This window comes from Emys orbicularis, chromosome 10, assembly GCF_028017835.1.
Source record: "Emys orbicularis isolate rEmyOrb1 chromosome 10, rEmyOrb1.hap1, whole genome shotgun sequence".
Taxonomy (NCBI): Eukaryota; Metazoa; Chordata; order Testudines; family Emydidae; genus Emys; species Emys orbicularis.
The window spans coordinates 44,237,552-44,260,981 of NC_088692.1; the positions used below are offsets into that span (position 1 = coordinate 44,237,552).

Genomic DNA, 23,430 nt, shown 5'->3' on the forward strand with positions numbered 1-23,430 from the left:
TCCCATTAGCCCCTGGCTCCCCTCCCCCTTCCCCATTAACTTTCCCCCCATCAAAGTATTGAAACTGCACAAAAAGCGACAAACAAGTCTTTCAATGTTACATTTCAATTCAAACAGATTTGTAATCTCACAGTGATGAGAGGAGAAAGTCAGGCTTTTAATAATTATAATATAAAAATAATAAAAGAGCTTACAAATAGCAATGCAGCATCCCAAATGGCCATGGATTAACTGCTGGAAGGGGATGTAATTATATGCAGAATAAAAAAACCAAAACAGAATACCCCACACTGGCAATGAATTTCCACACACAATAGAACAAGCAGTCAAACATCAGTCTAGGCTGTGGAAAACAACGTTTTTCTTTTTTTTTCAGATTACACAATTTTTTTCCTTTTTATAAAAAAAGATAAAATAAAATAAAAACACACAAATAAAATTGTACATAAATGCGAATGTCCAACACTGAAAAGGCAGGGCAATCACACCACTGAGACAAAACCTGACCAGAAAAAGAATGTAAAGTCCATTTGATTTTTTCCCCTCTCTTGCTTGGACACTAGATTTCACCTGAAGTGTCCCATCCTGCATGGTCTCAGCAGGCAAACAAGACTTCAACTTGGCAATGACTTTGTTTCAGGACGAGGAGGAGAAAAGTCATCTTTTTTAACCAGCATTAGCATTAATGCACAAGTTGGTTTGTTTGCTTTCTACGTCTGCTCTCGTGTGCTGTCCCTCTCTTTCTCTGTACAATTCCTTGTGTTCCAAGGCTGAGTTCCAAGACTTGTGAAACTGGATTTGGAGTCATGTCCTGGTGAAGATGTTCATGCTGTAGTGATGGCATTAAGGTCCTTCATTAGTCCTTCCAGGTGGGCCATCTCTTTGGTCAGCTCATCTGGTTCATAGTTCTGCAGGAGATTTAAGAGGGTTACTGGACAAGATGAGCTGTGCTCTTTAAGGAAGAGTGGGAGGAAGCATGATCAATGACTCTGGTATACAATATGACTATAAATCATAGACAGGCAAAGCCAAGTTTTGATGGTTATGTGAATGCACAAATTGAAAGCACCAACCATTTTTCAAATGCCGGAATTTTGCAAAAGTGATGAAAGGAGTAAGAGACAGATGGGCAAAGCGTGCACCAGAATCGGGCATGCAAACAAAACCACAACAAAACATACAGAAATCAAACCAAAAAGGGTGAATTATTGACAAATACAGTGTGATAGAGAAAAAACACAGGGAAAGTGGAAAAAGAGAAGAAAAACAGAAATTTCAAATTAAACATTTTCTGCACCCACAACACTAAGTACATCAAAGATAATGATTTGAAGCAGTGCTATGGTAGTGTCAGCTACAAAGGATTTTTAGCTATCATTTTCAAAGCTGGATGTCTAGTTAGACTGCTCACTTACCAAAAAAAAAAAAAAAAAAAGTAGCCTGATTTCCAAAGATGCTGAGCATCTGTAGCTCCCACAGCCTTCAATGGGAGCTAGGGTTGCTCAACATCTTTGAAAATCAAGCCACTTTCATTCAGGAGCCTAAATATGGATTTAGGGTCACAGGTTTAAGTGTTTTGAGACTAATCCTCAACTATCCCCTTTTGTCATCCCCACTCTTCATCCTTGGGATGTAATATGGTTGTGCTGCATGAGATTACAGCTATGGGATTTCTATTAACAGTTAAATCCAGGCACAGCCTTCTTTCACAACAACTGTAGGGAAATGAAATGCCAGCTTGGGCAAGATCATAGCATGTGAAGCAGCAGTGGCTTTCCAGGAAAGCAAACAATGCTCGCTGGGGCTTCCCACTCTGGTCAGTAATTCTTTGGCACATACAGTCCAGTGCAGAAGTCTAACATAGCTCCTCTTTACCCTGCTCCTCTTTTCATCAAGACAGGTTAGGGGAAAACCAGAGGCTTGGACAACTCCTCCTCCTCAGCTAACTGTGCAGGAAGCCTGGGGGAACAACGTTATCCCACATTCACGTAACTGAGAGGCTTGTTAACTTGAGGTTCTGATGCATTTGGTAAAATTGTCAATCTCTGCTCAGGAAGGCTCCTGGAGTGGAACAGAGGGAGTAGTGCACACCAAGGCAGAAGTATACTGACAGAGCATTACCATAGGCTTGGCTCTAACAATCACTATTTGGCCTTAAATTTAAGTAGTAAGTCCTTAACTTCACCACAAAATATAAAAGAAGTTTGCCCTGGGTGAGATTTTCAAAGGCATAAAAGACAGTTCAGAGCCCAACTCCCACTGACCGTCAATGGGAGTTCTAGTCTAGTCTATATAGGTTCTTATACCTGAGTGCCTGACCTGGGTGCCTAATGAAATTTTTTTGCCTTTGAAATCTCCTTCCTTATAGTTAGCATTACTATAATGCTCTCTGCAGGCATCCAGGGAGGTTTGTCATGCTGTGGTAAGTACTGCCAAGAAAGCTGTAAATACACTTACACTTTCTGAGTCCTCAAGCATCCTGGTGGTCTCCTGCACATCGGGGGCGCTGGGCACTACCACTGGCATAGGTGGTCGAGTTCTCCCTAAAGTCCCGATCGACGCAGTCTTCACCGAGTGAACTGGATGGTTAGAAGCTTAAAGCAAAAATGTTACATACTCCTAGCAGTGTTCCCTCTAATTTTTCCCACCCATGTGCAGAATGAATTTTGTTATGTGCATAAATATGGAGGTGATGTGTGACACATCACCTTCATATTGGTGCACATAAAAAAATTCATGTGGTGGAGGTGGGGCCAAGAGGTTCTGAGTGTGGGAAGGGGCTCAGGGCTGGGGCAGAGGGTTGGGGTACAGGGGTGTGAAGGCTCCGGCTGTGGGTGTGGGCTCTGGAGTGGGGCCAGGGATGAGGGCTCAGGGCTGGCGCAGTGGGTTGAATACAGGGGGTGAGGGCTCCAGCTGGGGATGCGGGCTTTGGGGTGGGGCCAGGGCTGAGGGGTTTGGAGTGCAGGAAGGTGCTGCGGGGCCACGGTGGGGAGAGAGGACTCCCCTCAGTGCTCTCTCCCCGCAGGCAGCACCTGGGACGGGGGGGAGAGGCGCCTCTCCCCACCGCAGGAGCTCTGGGGCTGCAGGATAGGCACCCCTTCCCCGACCCCAGCAGATCTGGGCCTGGGGAGGGCCACACCCTGGCTGCAGCTGGGTCCAGGCCAATCCAGGGTCGGGCCATGCCACCCCGCCAGGTCTGGGCCGGCCTGGGCCACGCCGCCCTGGCCGATCGGTCCCAATCCGGCCACACAGCCCCAGCTGTGGCAGGTCCGGGCTGCAGGCTGAGTTGGGGCCAGGGGAGGGACTCCCCTTCCATGGCAGGTTGGGGGCTGGGCTAGGTGGGGGCTCCCTGAGCGCCTGTGTGGCGCTAAAATAGGCTACTGCGTGGCCATGCAACTTACAGGGAACTTATACTCTTAGCCATAATTTCCCTGTCCAGACGGAGAAGGTGGTTACGGGAATGTCAGCAGCATTGCCACAGTGCGGAGAATGATCTTGAATTGGCCAGATCAAAAGGGTTCTATCAGATTACAACTGTTTTCCAGTGGGTTAGAACTAATGCTTCAAATTAATGAACGCTGGAGTTGAACATCCCTTTGGATTATCCAAATACTTGAAGATGAAGTTTACTGCTGTGCTTGAAAACTAAATGTATGAAATTCAGCCCAGTCTTATCTCTGACTGCCTCTCTAACATCTCTCCTTGGATGTCAGGTGCAATCTTTCCCAAAAGCATCTCCTCATTTTCCTCTTGATCCCCTTCCTCTCCCGCCCTCACCTATCTCCACTGACAACTCCACTATTCGTCACTCTATCCTCCTCCACGTGCTGGATATGCACTGTGATTCTCAGAGCTATATCATGTCATTTATCCTTCCACCCCACCCTGCTCACCTTGCTGCGTTAATAATGGTGTGCTTGGCAATGCTGGGTCATATGTGGAACCTGTGGGTGGAACTGCTGGCACTGCAAAGCTCTTCAGAGGGTGAGAGGGACGGACGTGGGCAGTAGGGAGACTTTGACCTGAATCCTCCTCCTGCGCGTTGGCCAGATAAGATGCTGTGGCACTTTCTGGCTCTTGATGGTCAGCACAACATGTCTGAGATGAGGAAGCCGGCATGGTGTCTGTGCTCGGTGTATTTCGAACAGATTCTACAATGGAAAAGTAAAAATGGGGCTTATTTTCTTCCACGGAAGTTTTCCCTCCTTTCAGCTAGGCTATTAAATATTTCCTTTTGCAGCATCCCAATAGCCACGTGGGACCAAAGCAGGAGTCTTTACCAAGCGCTTTTCCTGAAGATCCTGGTTAAAGCTAGGGAACTGATTCATGCATCAATAATCACCTGAGCACTTAACATCCAATACTATGTAACTGCCCTGTTTTAAGAAGCAAGTCCATAAAAATTTCACAAGACAAAAGAAAAAAAACAAAACAAACAAACAAAAAAACAGCCATCCCATGACAATGCAAGCTTTGGCACCAAAGGAGTCCACAGCTGACCAGAGGTTTTACTGTCCTACAAGGTTTCTGCAGCTTATTTTCAGGCAAATAAGAAACACAAGGAGAAAAACAAAACCACTGCTAATTCAGATATAGATTTGTTCTATGATATTGGTCTAACGACAGTGTGTCTCAAATCTTAATATCTAAAAATGTGTATCCCATTCACATTTCCACATTGCATACCCACAAATGACTTCTTCTCCTCACTCATCCTAATGTTACCTGTGTGCACTTAAATTCTTCTCTGTCTTTTTGTCTAGGTTACTGTGCCTAAATAGGATGCAGCAATCAAGATATAATATGCCAAGTGGTGGTCAGTCGACTATTAGGGTAGGTCTACACTTACCCCGTAGTTCGGCGGCGAGCGATCGAACTTCTGGGTTCGACTTATCGCGTCTTGTCTGGACGCGATAAGTCGAACCAGGAAGTGCTCGCCGTCGACTGCGGTACTCCAGCTAGACGAGAGGAGTACCGCGGAGTCGACGGGGGAGCCTGCCTGCCGCGTGTGGACCGAGGTAAGTTCGAACTAAGGTACTTCGAACTTCAGCTACGTTATTCACGTAGCTGAAGTTGCGTACCTTAGTTCGAATTAGGGGGTTAGTGTAGACCTGGCCTTAGAGAAGAGTTCATTTTAGTACATAGCTCCAAAGGGAAACTATTATCAGCCCAATACCTAAGCAATCGATATGGCGAATCACAAAGTCACCGTGAAATTCTGCATCATCATCAGCTTTTGCTTAAGGAATAAACAGCATGTGATGCACATCTTAATTCTAATTTGAGACTAGAACATTCCACAACTTTATAACTACTAAAAATACCTAGATGTTTATATATGAGCAATCATTGCGATATATAGATGAAACCAAAATCTTCTAGAGGATCATGAAGGCAGGGCAATGAAAGGGAATCTTGCATTTTTATGGCAACTCTATCCGACCTAGTCTGTGCACAAGAAAATATCTTGGCTGCAAGAGCTGCTACTCCCATAATAATTTGAATAGTACAAAAAACAAAACAAAACAAGCAATACCTTCTACTACAACACAATCTTTCATCTGCATATTAGCAGCTTCATGAGGTATTTGAAACTTTGCCTATGAACTGAGACATTCCAGAAAACAACAGTACAAGCTTCATTGTTGCCTATGGTACCTTATCAGGATTCAGAACCTAACAATAGACTAGAGGCATTGCATTCATTGTATCCTAAGAAGTTTAACTATTTGTGATTCTTACAGCATACACAGCAATGTTGCCTAGATATTTCTTATAGCACTGGATGCTTTAATAGGAATACTGCAAGAATTGTACTTACACACCACTGTGCTTGAAGCTTAAAAACATTATGTAGGAAAGATCATGTTTTTTCTTGTTGTTTTAACACAACCAACCAGGAAAGTTATTAATATTCTAAGTGTGTGCAAATTAAATGTAAACAGGGTTTCAGATTCTATAGATGCTAAAAAAGGACACTATCCGATATCCCAGGCTCAACATTTGACCCATGCAAAATTCAGATAATGGGACAAAATCTTCATAAGTATCAAGGGGATTTCTCTGTTGCTTTTTACAGATTCAGACTAACACGGCTACCCCTCTGATACTTGACACCATGCAAGGGGATTTTGTTCATTCTTAACTCATCACTCCATTACTGAGAAATAAAAATAAAGCTGATAATTCTTCTGTTCCATTCTTGGGGCACGTCTTCACTACCCGCCGGATCGGCGGGTAGCAATCGATCTATTGGGGATCGACTTATCGCGTCTAGTGAAGACGTGATAAAATCGATCCCTGATCGCTCTGCCGTCGACTCCGGAAATCCACCGCGGCAAGAGGCGGCAGCGGCGTCGACGGCGGCGCGGCAGCAGTCAACTTGCCGCCATCCTCACAGCCAGGTAAGTCGACCTAAAATACGCAACTTCAGCTACGCTATTCACGTAGCTGAAGTTGCGTATCTTAGGTCGACCCCCCGCTGTAGTGTAGACCTAGCCTTGGTCTTCAGTAGTAATGAACTAGCAAACACTATTCCCAGAGATGGCTCTCAGTGCTGAATTGGTTATACAAAGCACATTTTTCACTGTGATGAGGTGTGGTGCAAGGTAAGTTGCAGCTGCCACGCAAAAAAACCAAACATAGAATCATAGAATATCAGGGTTGGAAGGGACCTCAGGTGATCATCTCAAAGCAGGACCAATTCCCAACTAAATCATCCCAGCCAGGGCTTTGTCAAGCCGGGCTTTAAAAACCTCCAAGGAAGGAGATTCCACCACCTCCCTAGGTAATGCATTCCAGTGCTTCACCACTCTCCTAGTGAAATAGTGTTTCCTAATATCCAACCTAGACGTCCCCCACTGCAACTTGAGACCATTGCTCCTTGTTCTGTCATCTGCCACCACTGAGAACAGCCGAGCTCCATCCTCTTTGGAACCCCCCTTCAGGTAGTTGAAAGCAGCTATCAAATCCCCCCTCATTCTTCTCTTCTGGAGACTAAACAATCCCAGTTCCCTCAGCTTCTCCTCATAAGTCATGTGCTCCAGACCCCTAATCATTTTTGTTAATTTTAGTTTCATTCAAAACAAGGAGACTCATTGTCTAACACTGGAAAAGAAAAAAATATCAGTAGGCATAAGTATGTTATTTTCTCACTTCTAAGGAGACAATAAGAACAATGGAGACTGATCAGATCCAAACTACTAAAGTTGACTTGAGGGTTTTCCTTGGAACTTTGTTTTCCACATACGTTTTGTGAATAGTTCCCTTTCAAATGAATGCTACCTGGTCATTCATCTCTCACCTGTGGAATTGGCCCTGTCTGAATGGGACATGGATGTGCCAATCGGCCAAGGGTTGACCTGATGATGGAGATAGCTGCGAGTTGGAGAAGCGAGGCTGCCGGAGTGGAAATGATGGTGAGGGTTATCGAGTGAATGGATGGGATGAGCGCTAATCACAGCTGTGAATGGACACAAGACAGAAAAAACGCTTAACATACAGACGAGCATGCACACATATAGAAATGCACTGCACCCCTCCCTTCTCCCTCAAAGGCACAGTACAAGCTAGCCAGCCATTCATCAGATTGAGAAGGGAATCAAGTAGACTTAAATTCCCGCTCTACCCCTACTATAAAAACAAACAAAAAACCCCAGACATCAGTCTTCTCATGATTTTTCTTATGCTGAAAGAACACACCACTCTTGGTCCTGCTTTCACTGAGAGGCCTCTTGAGAAAATGAGGATCAGCTCCTTTTAGAGCTTTCCTGTGTAACTCTAGGCTGTAAACTTCATGCCTAAAAGGGGAATGTAAACGTGAACTCAAACTGTGAAAACCATTTCAGTCTGAGAGAATTTAATTTCCCAACAAGCATGAGCAAGTATTACAGTACCTTTGATTAATTAAAAATGCTAGACAGATGGTGACAAGCACAGGATGAGATGCAGAAGATTTACTCATTCCTTCTGCTCAGAATCAGCAGAATTCTCATCCAATACATTCAAACTGGAGGCCTTTTTTTCTCTCTACACTTTTCTTTCTGCTTGAGAGGCATGAATACTTGAATTTCTCAAGAGGGCAGCATTTGTATGTCTTACATTCTCCCCAACTTGTGGCAGTGACATTAACAGCAAAGCAAGGGTTTCTACAACTGCAAGTTCACACTACACTCCAGAATTTGGAGGGCTGTCTTACACAGGATTTGGCTCTTATGCTAGACTCAAACACTAGATTACTCAAGAAATGGCCCAAAAGAAAGTTGGAGGGATATGCTGAAGGTCAGGGCTCATTGCTAGCACCATAGTTAAAGAATAAGAAAACTGTAGTCGGTTACTTACCCAAACATGAAGTTGCCCAGACCTATTTGCCTCAAAAACTCCCCAGTTAGGAGTCACACACCATGTGAATCCAGAATCTTTTAAAGTAGTTAGTACAGCTAGGGCCTCCTGCCTCACTGCATGCAAGTTTGCACATAAAGTATGGTTAAAAAGAAGAATGAAACCCCTGCTCCCTCCATTCCTATTCACCTGTTTGGATAACAGTCTCTGAGGTGAGGAGGGTGTGAATTTGTGGAGGCAATGTATTCAGAGATCTGCAGTTACAGGGAGTAACCAACCTCTTTCGCATAAAACTGCCTCTGCAGATTCCAGTTCTTGGAACTTAACCTGCAGTATAAGCCTCTTCAGAACCAGGAGACTGGCTAAGGAGAGACTAATTAAAACAGCATCCCTGAAACACTCATCTAATCTACCTTTTTAATGGCAGCCTTTCAAGTATTTGAAGACTGCTATCTTGTCCCCGCCCCCTTAACCTCCTCTTTTCCAACTAAACATACCCAGGTCCTTTGCTCATATGGCTTGTGTTCCATCCCTTTGATCATCTTTGTCACTCTCCTCTGGATCCTTTCCAGATTCTCTACACCCCTTCTATATATTGGCAACCAAAACTGGACACCGTACTCCAGCTGAGATGTATGTAAACTGATTGTTCAAGGAAGTCTGAGCTTAGGTCAGGCAGGTGCTGTGATGCTTTACCACACAGTTCTGTCAATGCACGCCAGCCTTCATCTGGAATTCCCCTCCTATGCCTAGCCTTGGTCTTCTCTTGAGAAGAGAATGAGTTCTTTGAGATGTGTCCCCCTTTTGGAGCTCCACTTCAGGTGTACACACGCCCCATGTGCCTTTGATCAGGGTTTTTCGTTAGCAGAGCCCATTTGGCCTGCGCACATACTCCAGACAGCCTCATGCCCTGTGTTGAGGATATACAGAGCTGTATGGGTGAATGACCCTTGTTTCCTTCTCTATGGTGAAGTCCTGCAAGACAAAACTCTGAATCAGAGGGGAAGGAGGGCAGACAGTGGAGCACCCATAGGGACACGCATCTCAAAGAACTCCAATTACTGCACAAAGTGAGTAACCTCTTCTTCTTCTTCTTCTTCTTCAAGTAGTGTCCCTACGGGTCCTCCACTTCAGATGATTCCCAAGCAATATCATTAGAAGGAGGAAGGAGCTTCAGAGCTGGATCTAACACTGAAGATAGAATTGCAATTCCAACCAAAACCTCTGAACTGGATGCATGAACCAATGCATAATGTTTAGAGAAAGTATGTACTGAGATCCAGCTTGCAGTTCTACAGATTTCAAGAACTGGAACATCTTTCAATATTCCCACTGAGGTAGACTAGGACCTTGTTGAATGGGGTAGAACTCAAGGAGGACGCTGAATGCTGGCAGCCTCATAACAAGAGATAATATACCCCGAGATCCATCTTGACCGTTTTTGGGTGAAAACTGTGGATCCTTTGGATCTGTCCACAAAAGAAACAGTCTGGGAGACTTTCTAAACAGTTGGGATCTGTCCAGATAGAAGTTAAACACCCTTTTAACATCCAAGGTATGGAGGACAGTTTCCTCTCTAGTCTGGTGTGGCTTTGGGATAAAAACTGGAAGATAAATAATCTGGTTAATATGAAATTCAGAAGATACTTTAGGAAGAAACTTAGGATGTGGCTGCAATTAAAATTTTGTCCTTGAAGAAAAATGTAAAAGGAGGATCTGCCATTGAAGTTCCCATTTCTCCAACTTTCCTGGCAGAAGTGATGGCCACCAAAAAAGCCTCTTTCATTGATAGCTCAAATAGAGAACACATAGTGTCTCAAAGGGAGGTTTCATAAGGGAATTAAGAATCAAGTTTAAGGGTGGGCCCTTTAATTTGCAGAAAGCGATTAATCAATCCCTTGATCAATCCCTTGATTAATCTTGCTGTTGTGGGGTAGGCAAATAGTGAGAATCCCTCTACCAGTGAATGAAAGGCTGTGATAGCCACCAAGTGAAACTTGATGGAACTCAGAGAAACACTTATCTTTTTTTAAATTCCGACAGGTAATTGAGAACAGCAGAGAGGAAAACTGCCCCTGGGCACACCAGTGATGGAATCTCTTCCATTTTCAATGTTAAGTTTTTCAGGTAGATATCTTCCTGCTCTTTAACAATACCTGTTGTACTTCTGCTGAAATCTCCAGTCCCAAGAACCATCAGGGAGCCAAGCTCTGAGCTGAAGCATTCTCAAGTTGAGATGAAGAGTCTGACTGGAATCAAAATGGTTGGAAGTCTCAATGGTGGACAAGAAATGAGGCGAATCAGGTAAGGATACCACATGTGTCTCTGCCAAGTTGGTACAACTAGAATAATTCTGACTTTTCGTGTTTAATCTTGTTCAACACACTGAGGATCAATGGTTTTGGGGAGTATACCTTAAGAAGACCCCTCGTCCAAAAAATGAGGAAGGTGTCTCCTAGGGATTGGGACCCAGCCCATATCTCAAGCAGAATTTCTTGCACTTCCTGTTGGTGGTGATGGCAAAGTCCACCTCTGGAAGCCCCCAAGTGAGAAGAATATGTCTGAGAATTCGAGAGTCTGAGTCCCAGTTGGAATCTAGGGAGTGCCTGCTCAGATCATCAGACATTGTGTTTTGTATGCCTGGAAGGTAACAGGTTGAGATGAGGGTGTGATTGTTTATATACCAGCTATATACCGGGCATATTGCTTTACAAAAGTACAAGTCATAGCAGTTGAAGACAACTTCTTTCCGATGCCTGGGGGCTTATTTGAAACCTGGAGATGAGGTTTGTTAGGGTCATAAACCTGTCAACAGGTAGGTAAGCCCTGGCTGTTACAGCATCCAGAGACATCCCTATGAAATGTATCTACTATACTGAGGTCAGAATGGATTTTTCCATGTTGAGTTGAAGACCTAACCTGTAGAATAGAGACATGGTTATCTGTACTGCAGAAAGAACTTTGTGGTACAATGAGTCCTTAAGCAGCCAATCATTGAGGTAAGGGAAGATGATTACACCTAGCTGTCATAGGTGAGCGGCTACCACTGATATAACCTCTGAGAACACCCAGAGGCTGAACGGAAGCAATCGATACTGGAAGTGATCCTGGTTGACTATAAAACAAAGAAACCTCTGGCACAGGTAGAGTCAAGCACCGCTCCGATGACCTCTATCCTCTGCACCGGAACTAACGTAAACTTCTTTTCTTTCACCACTAGGCCCAGGGAACGACATGTGTCTTGCAGCACTGTGACATCCTACTGGACCTGAGAGCTGGAGTTACCCTTGACTAGCTAGTCGTTGAGGTACTGGTAGCTCTGGATACCCCGATGCCTGAGGATACCCCGACATGCATTTGGTAAACACTCTGCGTGCTGTCGCCAGGCCAAACGGGGGGAGGGATAGCTCAGTGGTTTGAGCATTGGCCTACTAAACCTAGGGTTGCAAGTTCAATCCTTGAGGGGGCCATTTATCATTGGGGGGAGGGACAGCTCAGTGGTTTGAGCATTGGCCTGCTAAACCCCAGGGTTGTGAGTTCAGTCCTTGAGGGAGCCATTTGGGGATTGGTCCTGCTTTGAGCAGGGGGTTGGAAGGGACCTCAGGAGGTCATCTAGTCCAACCCTAATAATCTATGATTCTATGAAACAGGAGGACCGCAAACTGATAGTGGTGGAGGCCCACCATACACCAGAGGAAGCGTCTGTGACCTTGAAAGATTGTTATGTGGGACTATGCGTCCTCTAAGTCAAGGGTGGCATACCAGTCTCCCAGATCCAGGGAGGGGATGATAGACACCAGGGAGACCATGCAGAACTTTTGCTTCTTTAGATACTTGTTGAGGTCCCTCAGGTCCAGGATGGGCTGCAGACCGTCCTTAGCCTTTGGGATTAAGAAGTACCAGAAATAGAACCCCTTGTTCCTGAACTTGAGAGGAACTTCTTCCACTGCACCCAATTGCAGCAACCCCTTTACCTCCTGCACCAGGAGACTCTCATGAGAAGGGAGGTCAAAGAGGGGGGTAGAAATAAACTGTAGGGTATAACCCTCCGCCACAGTATTGAGGACCCAGCGGTCTAAAGTTATAGTGGTTCAGGCACGGAGAAAAAAAGAAAGGTGGTTGGAGAACAGCGGGACAGACGGATCCAGGGTATAGTCTGGTAGGTCGCCCTCGAGCGCACCCTCCAAACGCTCGCTTGCCCCCCTGCTTATTGCAGGTCGAGCCCAACTGGGCAGACGGTGGAGGTGGGTGGTTTGGGCGGTGCTTGTAGCCCCTACTCTTCTTATGGGGGGGTCTCCTGGTGGGGTTGACTCCCTTGGCCCTGAGATTGTTGTGGTTTGAACCACTTACAGGCTGGACCGGGAACATACAGCCCCAGAGTTTTCAGGGTAGTACGGGAGTCCTTAAGGCCATGCAGTTTACTGTCCGTCTGCTCTGCAAACAGGGCCTGGCCGTCGAAGGGGGAGGTCCTTCATCGATTGCTGAGCCTCCGTTGATAGACGAGAGGAGCAGCCAGGACGCCCTTCACATGGAGATGGATGAGGCTATGGTGCGAGCCGTGGAGTTTGCTGCGTCCGAGGCTGCTTTGAGGGCCGCTCCCGCTGCAGCCGTGCCCTCTTCGAGGATTGCCCAACATTCCTTCCAGGACCCTTCAGGCAGCAAGACCTCGAATTTGGCCATAGACTGCCACATATTGTAGTCATAGCAGCCAAGGAGGGCTTGGCAGTTGGCCACTCTCAACTGAAGGCTGGAAGACGAATAAATTTTTCGCCGAAACAGATCCAGTCTGTTCGAGTCTTTATTCTGGGGCGTAGCTCTGGGTTGACCCTGCCTCTCCATCTGGTTATTGGCCTCAACTATGAGGGAGGAAAGATAGGAAGTATGGCAAGAGACCACCCTGGCTTAACCAGGAGATCTCCAATGATCTAAAACTCAAAAAAGAGTCCTACGAAAAGTGGAAACTCGGTCAAATTACAAAGAATCATAGAATATTAGGGTTGGAAGAGACCTCAGGAGGTCATCTAGTCCAACCCCCTGCTCATAGCAAGACCAACACCAACTAAATCATCCCAGCCAGGGCTTTGTCAAGCCGGGCCTTAAAAACCTCTAAGGATGGAGATTCCACCACCTCCCTAGGTAACCCATTCCAGTGCTTCACCACCCTCCAAGTGAAATACTGTTTCCTAATATCCAACCTAGACCTCCCCCACTCCAACTTGAGACCATTGTTTCTTGTTCTGTCATCTGCAACCACTGAGAACAGCCGAGCTCCATCCTCTTTGGAACCCCCTTTCAGGTAGTTGAAGGCTGCTTTCAAATCCCCCCTCACCCTTCTCTTCTGCAGACTAAATAAGCCCAGTTCCCTCAGCCTCTCCTCGTAAGTCATGTGCCCCAGCCGCCTGATCATTTTCGTTGCCCTCCGCTGGACTCTCTCCAATTTGTCCACATCCCTTCTGTAGTGGGGGGACCAAAACTGGACACAATACTCCAGGTATGGACTCACCAATGCCGAATAAAGGGGAATAATCACTTCCCTCGATCTGCTGGCAATGCACCTACTAATACAGCCCAATATGCCATTGGCCTTCTTGGCAACAAGGGCACACTGCTGACTTATATCCAGCTTCTCATTCACTGTAATCCCCAGGTCCTTTTTTGCAGAACTGCTGCCTAGCCAGTTGGTCCCCAGCCTGTAGTGGTGCATGGGATTCTTCCTTCCTAAGTGCAGGACTCTGCACTTATCCTTGTTGAACCTCATCAGATTTCTTTTGGCCCAATCCTCCAATTTGTCTAGGTCACTCTGGACCCTATCCCTACCCTCCAGTGTATCTACATCTCCCCCCAGCTTAGTGTCATCTGCAAACTTGCTGAGGGTGCAATTCATCCCATCATCCAGATTATTAATAAAGATGTTGAACAAAACTGGCCCCAAGACCGACCCCTGGGGCACTCTGCTTGATACTGGCTGCCAACTAGACGAGTCGAGCTGTTGATCACTACCTGTTGAGCCTGATGATCTAGCCAGATTTCTATCCATCTTATAGTCCAATCCATACTTCTTTAACTTGCTGGCAAGAATACTGTGGGAGACCGTATCAAAAGCTTTGCTAAAGTCAAGCTATATCATGTCCACCGCTTTTCCCATATCCACAGAGCCAGTTATCTCATCATAGAAGGCAATCAGGTTGGTCAGGCATGACTTGCCCTTGGTGAATCCATGTTGACTGTTCCTGATCACCTTCCTCTCCTCCAAGTGCTTCAAAATGGATTCCTTGAAGACCTGCTCCATGATTTTGCCGGGGACTGAGGTGAGGCTGACCGGTCTGTAGTTCCCTGGGTTCTCTTTCTTCCCTTTTTAAAATATGGGCACTATATTTGCCTTTTTCCAATCGTCTGAGACCTCCCCCGATCGCCACGAATTTTCAAAGATAATGGCCAATGGCTCTGCAATCACATCAGCCATCTCCCTCAGCACCCTTGGATGCATTAGATCTGGACCCATGGACTTGTGAATGTCCAGCTTTTCTAAGTTCTTAACCTGTTCTTTCACCACTGAGCACTCACGCCCTCCCCATATTGTGCTGCCCAGTGCAGCAGTCTGGGAGCTGACCTTGTCTGTGAAGACCGAGGCAAAAAAAGAATTGAGTACTTCAGTTTTTTCCACATCATCTCTCACTATGGTGCCTCCCCCATTCATTAAGGGTCCCACACTTTCCCTGACATTCTTCTTGTTGCTAACATACCTGAACAAACCCTTCTTGTTACTCTTAACATCCCTTGCTAGCTGCAACTCCAAGTGTGATTTGTCCTTCCTGATTTCACTCCTGCATGCCTGAGAAATATTTTTATACTCCTCCCTAGTCATCTGTCCAAATTTCCACTTCTTGTAAGCTTCCTTTTTGAGTTTAAGCTCACCGAAGAGTTCACTGTTAAGCCAAGCTGGTCGCCTGCCATATTTGCTTTTCTTTTTTGCACATCGGGATGGTTTGTTCCTGCGCCCTCAATAAGGCTTCTTTAAAATACAGCCAGCTCTTCTGATTCCTTTCCCCCTCATATTAGCCTCCCAGGGGATCCTGCCCATGAGTTCCGTAAGGGAGTCTAAGTCTGCTTTTCTGAAGTCCAGGGTCTGGATTTTGCTACTCTCCTTTCTTCCTTTTGTCAGGATCCTGAACTCAACCATCTCATGGTCACTGCTGCCTAGTTTGCCACCCACTTCTACTTCCCTATCAATTCTTCCCTGTTTGTGAGCAGCAGGTCAAGAGGAGCACAGCCCCTAGTTGGTTCCTCCAGCACTTATACCAGGAAGTTGTCCCCAACACTCTCCAAAAACATCCTGGATTGTCTGTGCATTGCTGTATTGCTCTCCCAGCAGATGTCAGGGTCCCCCATTAGAACCAGAGCCAGTGATCTGGAAACTTCACTTAGTTGTTCGAAGAAAGCCTCATCTATCTCATTCTTCTGATCTGGTGGTCTATAGCACACGCCCACCACGACATCACTCGTTGCTCTTGCTTCTAAACTTAACCCAAAGACTCTCAACAGGCTTTTCTCCAGTTTCATGCTGGAGCTCTGAGCAATCATACTGCTCTCTTACATACAATGCAACTCCTCCACATTTCCTCCCTGATCAGTTTATACCCATCCATGACAGTGCTCCAGTCATGTGAACTGCCCCACCAAGTTTCTATTATTCCAATCACATCATAGTTCCTTGATTGTGCCAGGACTTTCAATTCTTCCTGCTTGTTTGCCAGGCTTCTTGCGTTCATGTACAGGCACCTAAGATAACTAGCCGATTACCCTACTTTCTCAGTATGAATCAGGCGGCTTCCCGTCTTGTACCCTCCTCCTTGTGTTTCCTCCCGGTATCCCACTTCTCCACTTACCTCTGGGCTCAGGTCACCATTCCCTAGCGAACCTAGTTTAAAGTCTTCCTCACTAGGTTAGCAAGCCTGCCTGCGAAGATGCTCTTCCCTCTCTTTGTTAGGTGGATCCCATCTCTTCCTAGCAATCCTTCTTCCTGGAACAACATCCCATGGTCGGAGAATCCAAAGCCCTCTCTCCAACACCACCTGTGTAAGCACGCATTCAACTCCACAATTCGATGGTCCCTACCTGGGCCTTTTCCTTCAACAGGAAGGATGGATGAAAACACGAATTGCGCCTCAAACGCCTTCCCAGAGCCACGTAGTCTGCAGTGATCTGCTCAAGGTCACTCTCGGCAGTACCATTGGTGCCCATGTGGAGAAGTAGGAAGGGATAGCAGTCCGAGGTCTTGATCAGTCTCGGCAGACACTCCGTCACATCCTGGATTCTAGCTCCAGGCAAGCAACACACTTCTTGAGTCTCCGGGTCTGGTCAGCAGATGGATGACTCCGTCCCCCTTAGGAGGGAGTCCCGGCCACCACCACCCGTCTCCTCCTTTTGGGAGTGGTGGTCATGGAACCCCCATCCCTAGGACAATGCATCCCATGCCTTCTGGCCGATAGGGTCTCCTTCTGATCCCTTCCCACAGAGGGCTCTTCCAAATCCTTCTGTGCAGTAGTACCTGTGCAGAGAGCCTGAAAATGGTTTTGCACCTCTATCTGCATTGGGGGTACATAGGTTCTCCTCTTTCTTCTTCTGGAGGTCACATGCTGCCAATATTCTTCAAAGGATGAATATAAACAAATAACACAAGTATGTAGGGACAAAAGTAGAAAAGCCAAGGCACAAAATGAGATCAAACTAGCTAAGGACATAAAAGGAAACAAGAAAACATTCTACAAATACATTAGAAGCAAGAGGAAGATGAAAGACAGAGTTGGCCCGTTACTCAATGAGGGGGGAAAGACAATAACAGAAAATGTGGAAATGGCATAGGTGCTTAATGACTTCTTTGTTTCAGTTTTCACTAATAAGGTTGGTGGCAATTGGACGTCTAACATAGTGAATGCCAGAGAAAATGAGATAGGATCAGAGTCTAAAATAGGGAAAGAATAAGTCAAAAATTACTTAGACAAGTTAGATGTCTTCAAATCACCAGGGCCTGATGAAATGCATCCTAGAATACTCAAGAAGCGGACTGAGGAGATATCTGAACCATTAGCAATTATCTTTGAAAAGTCATGGAAGACGGGAGACATTCCAGAAGACTGGAAAAGGGCAAATATAGTGCCCATCTATAAAAAGGGAAATAAGGACAACCTGGGGAATTACAGACCAGTCAGCTTAACTTCTGTACCCGGAAAGCTAATGAAGCAACAAATTAAGCAATCAATTTGCAAACACCTAGAAGATAAAAAGGTGATAAATAACAATCAGCATGGATTTGTCAAGAACAAATCGTGTCAAACCAACCTGATAGCTTTCTTTGACAGGGTAACAAGCCTTGTAGATAGGGAGGAAGCGGTAGATGTGGTATATCTTGACTTTAGTAAGGCTTTTGATGCTGTCTCGCATGACTTTCTCATAAACAAACTAGGGAAATACAACCTAGATGGAGTTACTATAAGGTGGGTGCATAACTGGTTGGAAAATCATTCCCAGAGAATAGTTATCAGTGGTTCACAGTCATGCTGGAAGAGCATAACGAGTGGGTCCTGCAGGGATTGGTTCTGGGTCCGGTTCTGTTCAAGATCTTCATCAATGATTTAGATAATGGGACAGAGAGTGCACTTATAAAGTTTGCGGACGATACCAAGCTGGGAGGGGTTGCAAGTGCTTTGGAGGATAGGATTAAAATTCAAAATGATCTGGACAAACTGGAGAAATGGTCTGAAGTAAACAGGATGCAATTCAATAAGGACAAATGCAAAGTAATCCATTTAGAAAGGAACAATCAGTTGCACACATACAAAATGGGAAATGACTGCCTAGGAAGGAGTATGGCAGAAAGGGATCTCGGGGTCATAGTGGATCACAAGCGAAATATGAGTCAACAGTGTAACGCTGTTGCAAAAAAAGCAAACACCATTCTGGGATGTATGAGCAGGAATATTGTAATCAAGACAGAAGAAGTAATTCTTCTGCTCTACTCTGCGCTGATTAGGCCTCAACTGGAGTATTGTGTCCAGTTCTGGGCGCCACATTTCAGGAAAGATGTAGACAAATTGGAGAAAGTCCAGAGAAGACCAACAAAAATGATTAAAGGTCTAGAAAACATGACCTATGAGGGAAGATTGAAAAAATTAGGTTTGTTTAGTCTGGAGAAAAGAGAAGACAGAGAGGACATGATAACAGTTTTCAAGTACATAAAAGGTTGTTACAAGGAGGAGGGAGAAAAGTTCTTCTCAACCTCTGAGGATAGGACAAGAAGCAATGGGCTTAAATTGCAGCAAGGGCTGTTTAGGTTGGACATTAGGAAAAACTTCCTGACTGTCAGAGTGATTAAGTATCGGAATAAATTGCCTAGGGAGGTTGTGGCCCTTGGAGAAGTTGAAAGTCTTCAATGAACCCCCCAGTACCAGAATAGCTTGGAGCCTCAATGGTACTTGCTTTGGGACCTGAGGTCTGCAAAATGGTCACTCCATGAGATGACCAAGGTTTCTCTGAAGATGACTTTCAAGTGGGAGATCTAGAGCTCCTCTTCCTTGGAGTCTTATCAGTACCCTCCATGGTCTTATCTCGTGATGCTCTTGGTGATTGGGATATGGATGTTGACAGGGACTAAATGTGCTTGAAGGCAGGTGTACAGAGGGATTCTTAAAGCCTGGATCAGAGGCAGGTCTCCATCATGAGCAACCTGAACTTAATTTGCCTGTTTTTCCTAAATCTGCTTTTAAAAGACGTGCAGATCTTACACTTGGCCAGTATGTGGGAGTCTCCCAAACAGTGGAGGGATCAAGAATAGTCATCACTAACTGGGATGGATTCCTGGCAGGAAAGGTGGTGCTTGAAGCCTGGAGATCCTGGCATACCCTAGCAACAATGACCTCCCTGAAGATAGCCCCTCAGCAACAGAGGCGGTGGTGGTGGGTGGGTTTTAATAGAAAAATCCTCCAATAAAAACAGAATTCAAAACAAGCAAACTAGATAAATTACTAAAGTAAACTGAACTATCATACAAACTAAACTAAAAGGGCTAAGCTACAGGCTGTGCTAGAGTGGGCATGCAAGATGCTCTGTCTCAGGGTGAAGAGCAGTTGATATGGTGGTTAGCCCATGCAGCTCTATATATCCTCTGTATAGGGCATGAGAATGTCTGGAGCACGTGTGCGGACCAAATGGTCACTACCACTGAAAATCTCCAATCAAAGGCGCATGAGGTGCATGAGGACCTGAAGTGGAGAACGCATAGGGACGCTACTCGAAGAAAAAATGCATATTGTGCTGACTTGTGCCTGACAACGGCATATAGTGGTTTTGTGATAAAGACAAATGTTTGTGGAAACCAGCATAAGACCAAACTTATATTTACCTATGACCTGAGCCAAGATCTCAGTAATTCTCCGAAGACTGAAGACCAGTAAAACTAATGCAATGTGGCAAAGTTTCCTCTGCTCTCAGAGACATTGTTTGAAACTGCAAGTATTGTTTGATAAAAGAACTGTTTTTACAATATTCTGAAGTAATGGGGAAAATAGCATGGCCCCATTGCATGGTGCTACAGTTAGTGCACTTCTCTCAATCATCAGTAACTGGTAGTCAGGAATATACACAGATACCAAAGGTAACCAACCAGGCACCCACAAACGATCCTCTTATTTGAAACTTGATATTTTTTCCCTAATGGGATGTCTGGCAGCTGGTGTACATTAAGTCTACACACTGAAAGACAAAAAGCAGTAGGAAGCATCCAAAATGAGAGTCTGCTTGACCAGGCCCACTGAACCTCAGCTTCTATCAGTGAGCATTCTACGCAGCACTCCCAGCACCTGGAGATCAGAATATCATCATTTTTTTGGAACAAAAGTACTATCAGACTGAGTACTGGGAAGCTTACAGGATTGTTTTATATAGTTATTCTTTCTTTCTAAAATACGTGCAAATGCTTTTTTGAGCTATTTCTTCCACACAGTAAATAATCCTTATTCAGAAAGGGCTATCCAAATCTCTCTGCCAATAAAATGAAGGTGTAACAGGACTTCAGTGCCCCTTCCTGATAATATCCCCATTGCAACCTGGAATGGAATTATTTAGGGGTGGAGGGTGTTGAGAACATATTCACAATGGCTCGTTTTGTTGTTCCCAATTATAACAAAACATTCTTTCTGGCTGAGACAATTTGTAAGAAAGGCTATTAACTTACGCTGAGGGGGCTGAGAATCAAATGGCATCATCATTTTTGGCCTCATCCCTCTTCTTCCTGCCAATGTGGACATGCTGTCCTCTGACTCATGCCCTGAAGAAAGAATACGGAAGGTTACTTACTACAGCACTGATTCCGTCATGACAACACACAACCAGGTGATTTGGCTACAAACATCTTTTAATTCTGTGTGCATAGTATGGCTGTCCTCTTCATAATAGTTCTGCAGCTCATGACTGGCAAGCATCCAAGACTAACAGACTAGATATAGTTCTTCCACCCCCTCCACTGGAATACCAGAAGGGGCGGGTTGGGTTACAGGCACTATTGTGAATGGGAAAAACAGTCCAGACTTCCATGAAACTAATATCCTATAGAAATGCAATTTCTGGAGACAAATGGTAGTATGAATTAAGCTCAGTCATGTACAGATGGCACTAATCATCATTTCCCTCCACAGACTAGTATGAGATAATTGTTATACTATCTTGCACACAAGATTACTAACTTGTTATAACTAGGTACCATTATTATGATATACCAAAGAATAACTCAAAAATTAATTCTTGTGCACTCTATTGTCCCACTGATACATATGTAAACCATGAAGATGAATCCTCTACACCTGAATGGAACAGAGCCCTGTAACCTAGTCACTAAACCCAACCTAATAAATAGAAACATAAGAAAAATAATTTAATAAAAACTTTTATTATAATCTAAATAACGTTTTAACAATTCCTTTTGCCAGATACAGTGGTTATACTGTATCTAATTTTACACAATTAAATACCAAGATCCAACTATGGCTTGTTGTTAGGCAAACTTACCCCTGTATGAGTTGCGCCTTTGATGGATATTGCTATCCATGGAATTGTCAACTGGCGTGATGTCCTGGGAGTTGCGAGGGATTGGGGTGTCTGTCATGATTGGGTTAGGGTCTGGAGATTTATCAATGGGTTTCAGCTCCAGTCTCTCATGATGGATCCAAAGGTCAGGGGGTTTGACATCCTTGGAATTTCCTTTGTATTTATGGGACCCATTCACTGATTTGCAGGCAGCTCGTTTCCTTGCAAAACAAGAAAATAAATGAAACATTCTTAGACAAATATTTTGTTACTCTCAGAGACAGGAGAGTTTTCATTTAAATTTCTTTCAGATCTACTATTCAGCTGTGGGGCAGCTAACTACCAGGCAAGAAGCTTTCTTTTACAGATGTACATGTTACACACCTAAAGGGATAGGCTGGTGTACTATGCAGCCATTGATTTTTGTTTCAAAATCTGCCACGTGCTGCAGAACCTAAGCTTTCATGAACAAACATTACTGGTAAGTTCCCAGTCCTTGTGGTTGTGAAGATAAGTGTGAAGTGTATGAAAACCAATGCTCTGTTGTAGTCCTAAGTGTGCAAATAGCCTTAAATAATAGCTGCAAGTGGGGTGTGAAATGACACAATTACTTCAAAATGGTGATAACTCTGAAGTTTAATGTTGATAGTTTAAATGTTAATGATTTTACTACTGATCAGGTTAGCAGACACATTCAGCTAATGTGCTTACTCGCTCTTGTTGGAGTAACAATGCCAGGTTCTGGAGTGTGAGGCGATTTTTGTGTGATGTTAAGGGTTTTTACAGGTGGAAAATGAGGCGTTCAAACACCCCTTTCCACCTTGGACCCTGGGAGCAAAAGAGGAAACGTCATATCTGGCATCAAGAAGGAATGCAAGTAACAATTAAGATTAAAACAAGGCAAATAAAAAATTGGGGAGGAGGGGGCTTTTTCAGTTTGTTTACACTGTGCAGAGAGTGGCTACCCAGAGAAGCTCCATTTGTCATGGCGCCAGGGTAGCCTGAAGAGTGCAGCAGGAGCGAGGGTATTTCACTCCCTGAAACTCCTCTGCAGGTTCTGGGTGAGTGGAATGTAAAAGTTAGGAGGCCTTATCTCAGTCCTAAACTGCTGAAGAGGTAAGTGGGCAGGAATGAGCGCACAGGAGAGTGGAAGCGGGTGAGTGGAGAAAGGGCTTGAGCAAGTTTGAGGTATTGTTCTTGGGGCCTGCCGCTTCTCTTGCTGAAAGGGCCTTATAAAAATAAACTGGGAAGAAGATAAACCTTTATAATTTTTAGAAAAATAATGGGGGACATGCTATTTAAGGGATTGCGCTACCAGAAAAATCAAATTGATAATGTCCCTTTAATTCAATAAAAGTATCCATCCTGGGATTCACCAAAAATACAGAATTTTCAGTCCGCTGCACTAGAGTGCCACGGATCACACAGAAACTTCCTGAATTGTATTTATCAGGATATTTCACACCTAAGTTCTTTTGGTACGACAATCCTAGAATCATAGAAGATTAGGGTTGGAAGAGACCTCAGGAGGTCATCTAGTCCAACCCCCCTGCTCAAAGCAGGATTAACTCCATCTAAATCATCCCAGCCAGGGCTTTGTCAAGCCAGGCCTTAAAAACCTTCAAGGATGGTGATTCCACCACCTCCCTAGGTAACCCATTCCAGTGCTTTACCACTCTCCTAGTGAAATAGTTTTTCCTAATATCCAACCTAGACCTCCCCCACTGCAACTTGAGACCACTGCTTCTTGTTCTGTCATCTGCCACCACTGAGAACAGCCTAGCTCCATCCTCTTTGGAACCCCCCTTCAGGTATCATAGAATCATAGACTTTAAGGTCAGAAGGGACCATTATGATCATCTAGTCTGACCTCCTGCACAACGCAGGCCACAGAATCTCATCCACCCTCTCCTGTATCAAACCTGTGTCTGAGCCATTGAAGTCCTCAAATCATAGTTTAAAGACTTCAAGATGCAGAGAATCTTCCAGCAAGTGACCCGTGGCCACACGCTG

General features: G+C 44.9%; 1 protein-coding gene across 1 annotated transcript in view; it reads right to left on the bottom strand.

Moving 5' to 3' along the window:
• Nucleotides 1–824: 824 nt before the first annotated feature.
• The window catches only part of NEO1 (neogenin 1), a 527,807-nt gene continuing 505,201 nt past the window's right edge, over nt 825–23,430 (bottom strand). Inside the window, exons 24-29 of the mRNA XM_065411681.1 lie at nt 21,400–21,638; nt 20,570–20,662; nt 7,304–7,462; nt 3,894–4,151; nt 2,458–2,594; nt 825–908 (exon numbers count right to left, since the gene is read on the bottom strand). Of these exons, the coding sequence (XP_065267753.1) occupies nt 825–908; nt 2,458–2,594; nt 3,894–4,151; nt 7,304–7,462; nt 20,570–20,662; nt 21,400–21,638 (970 nt within the window). The remainder of the gene's footprint in view (nt 909–2,457; nt 2,595–3,893; nt 4,152–7,303; nt 7,463–20,569; nt 20,663–21,399; nt 21,639–23,430) is intronic.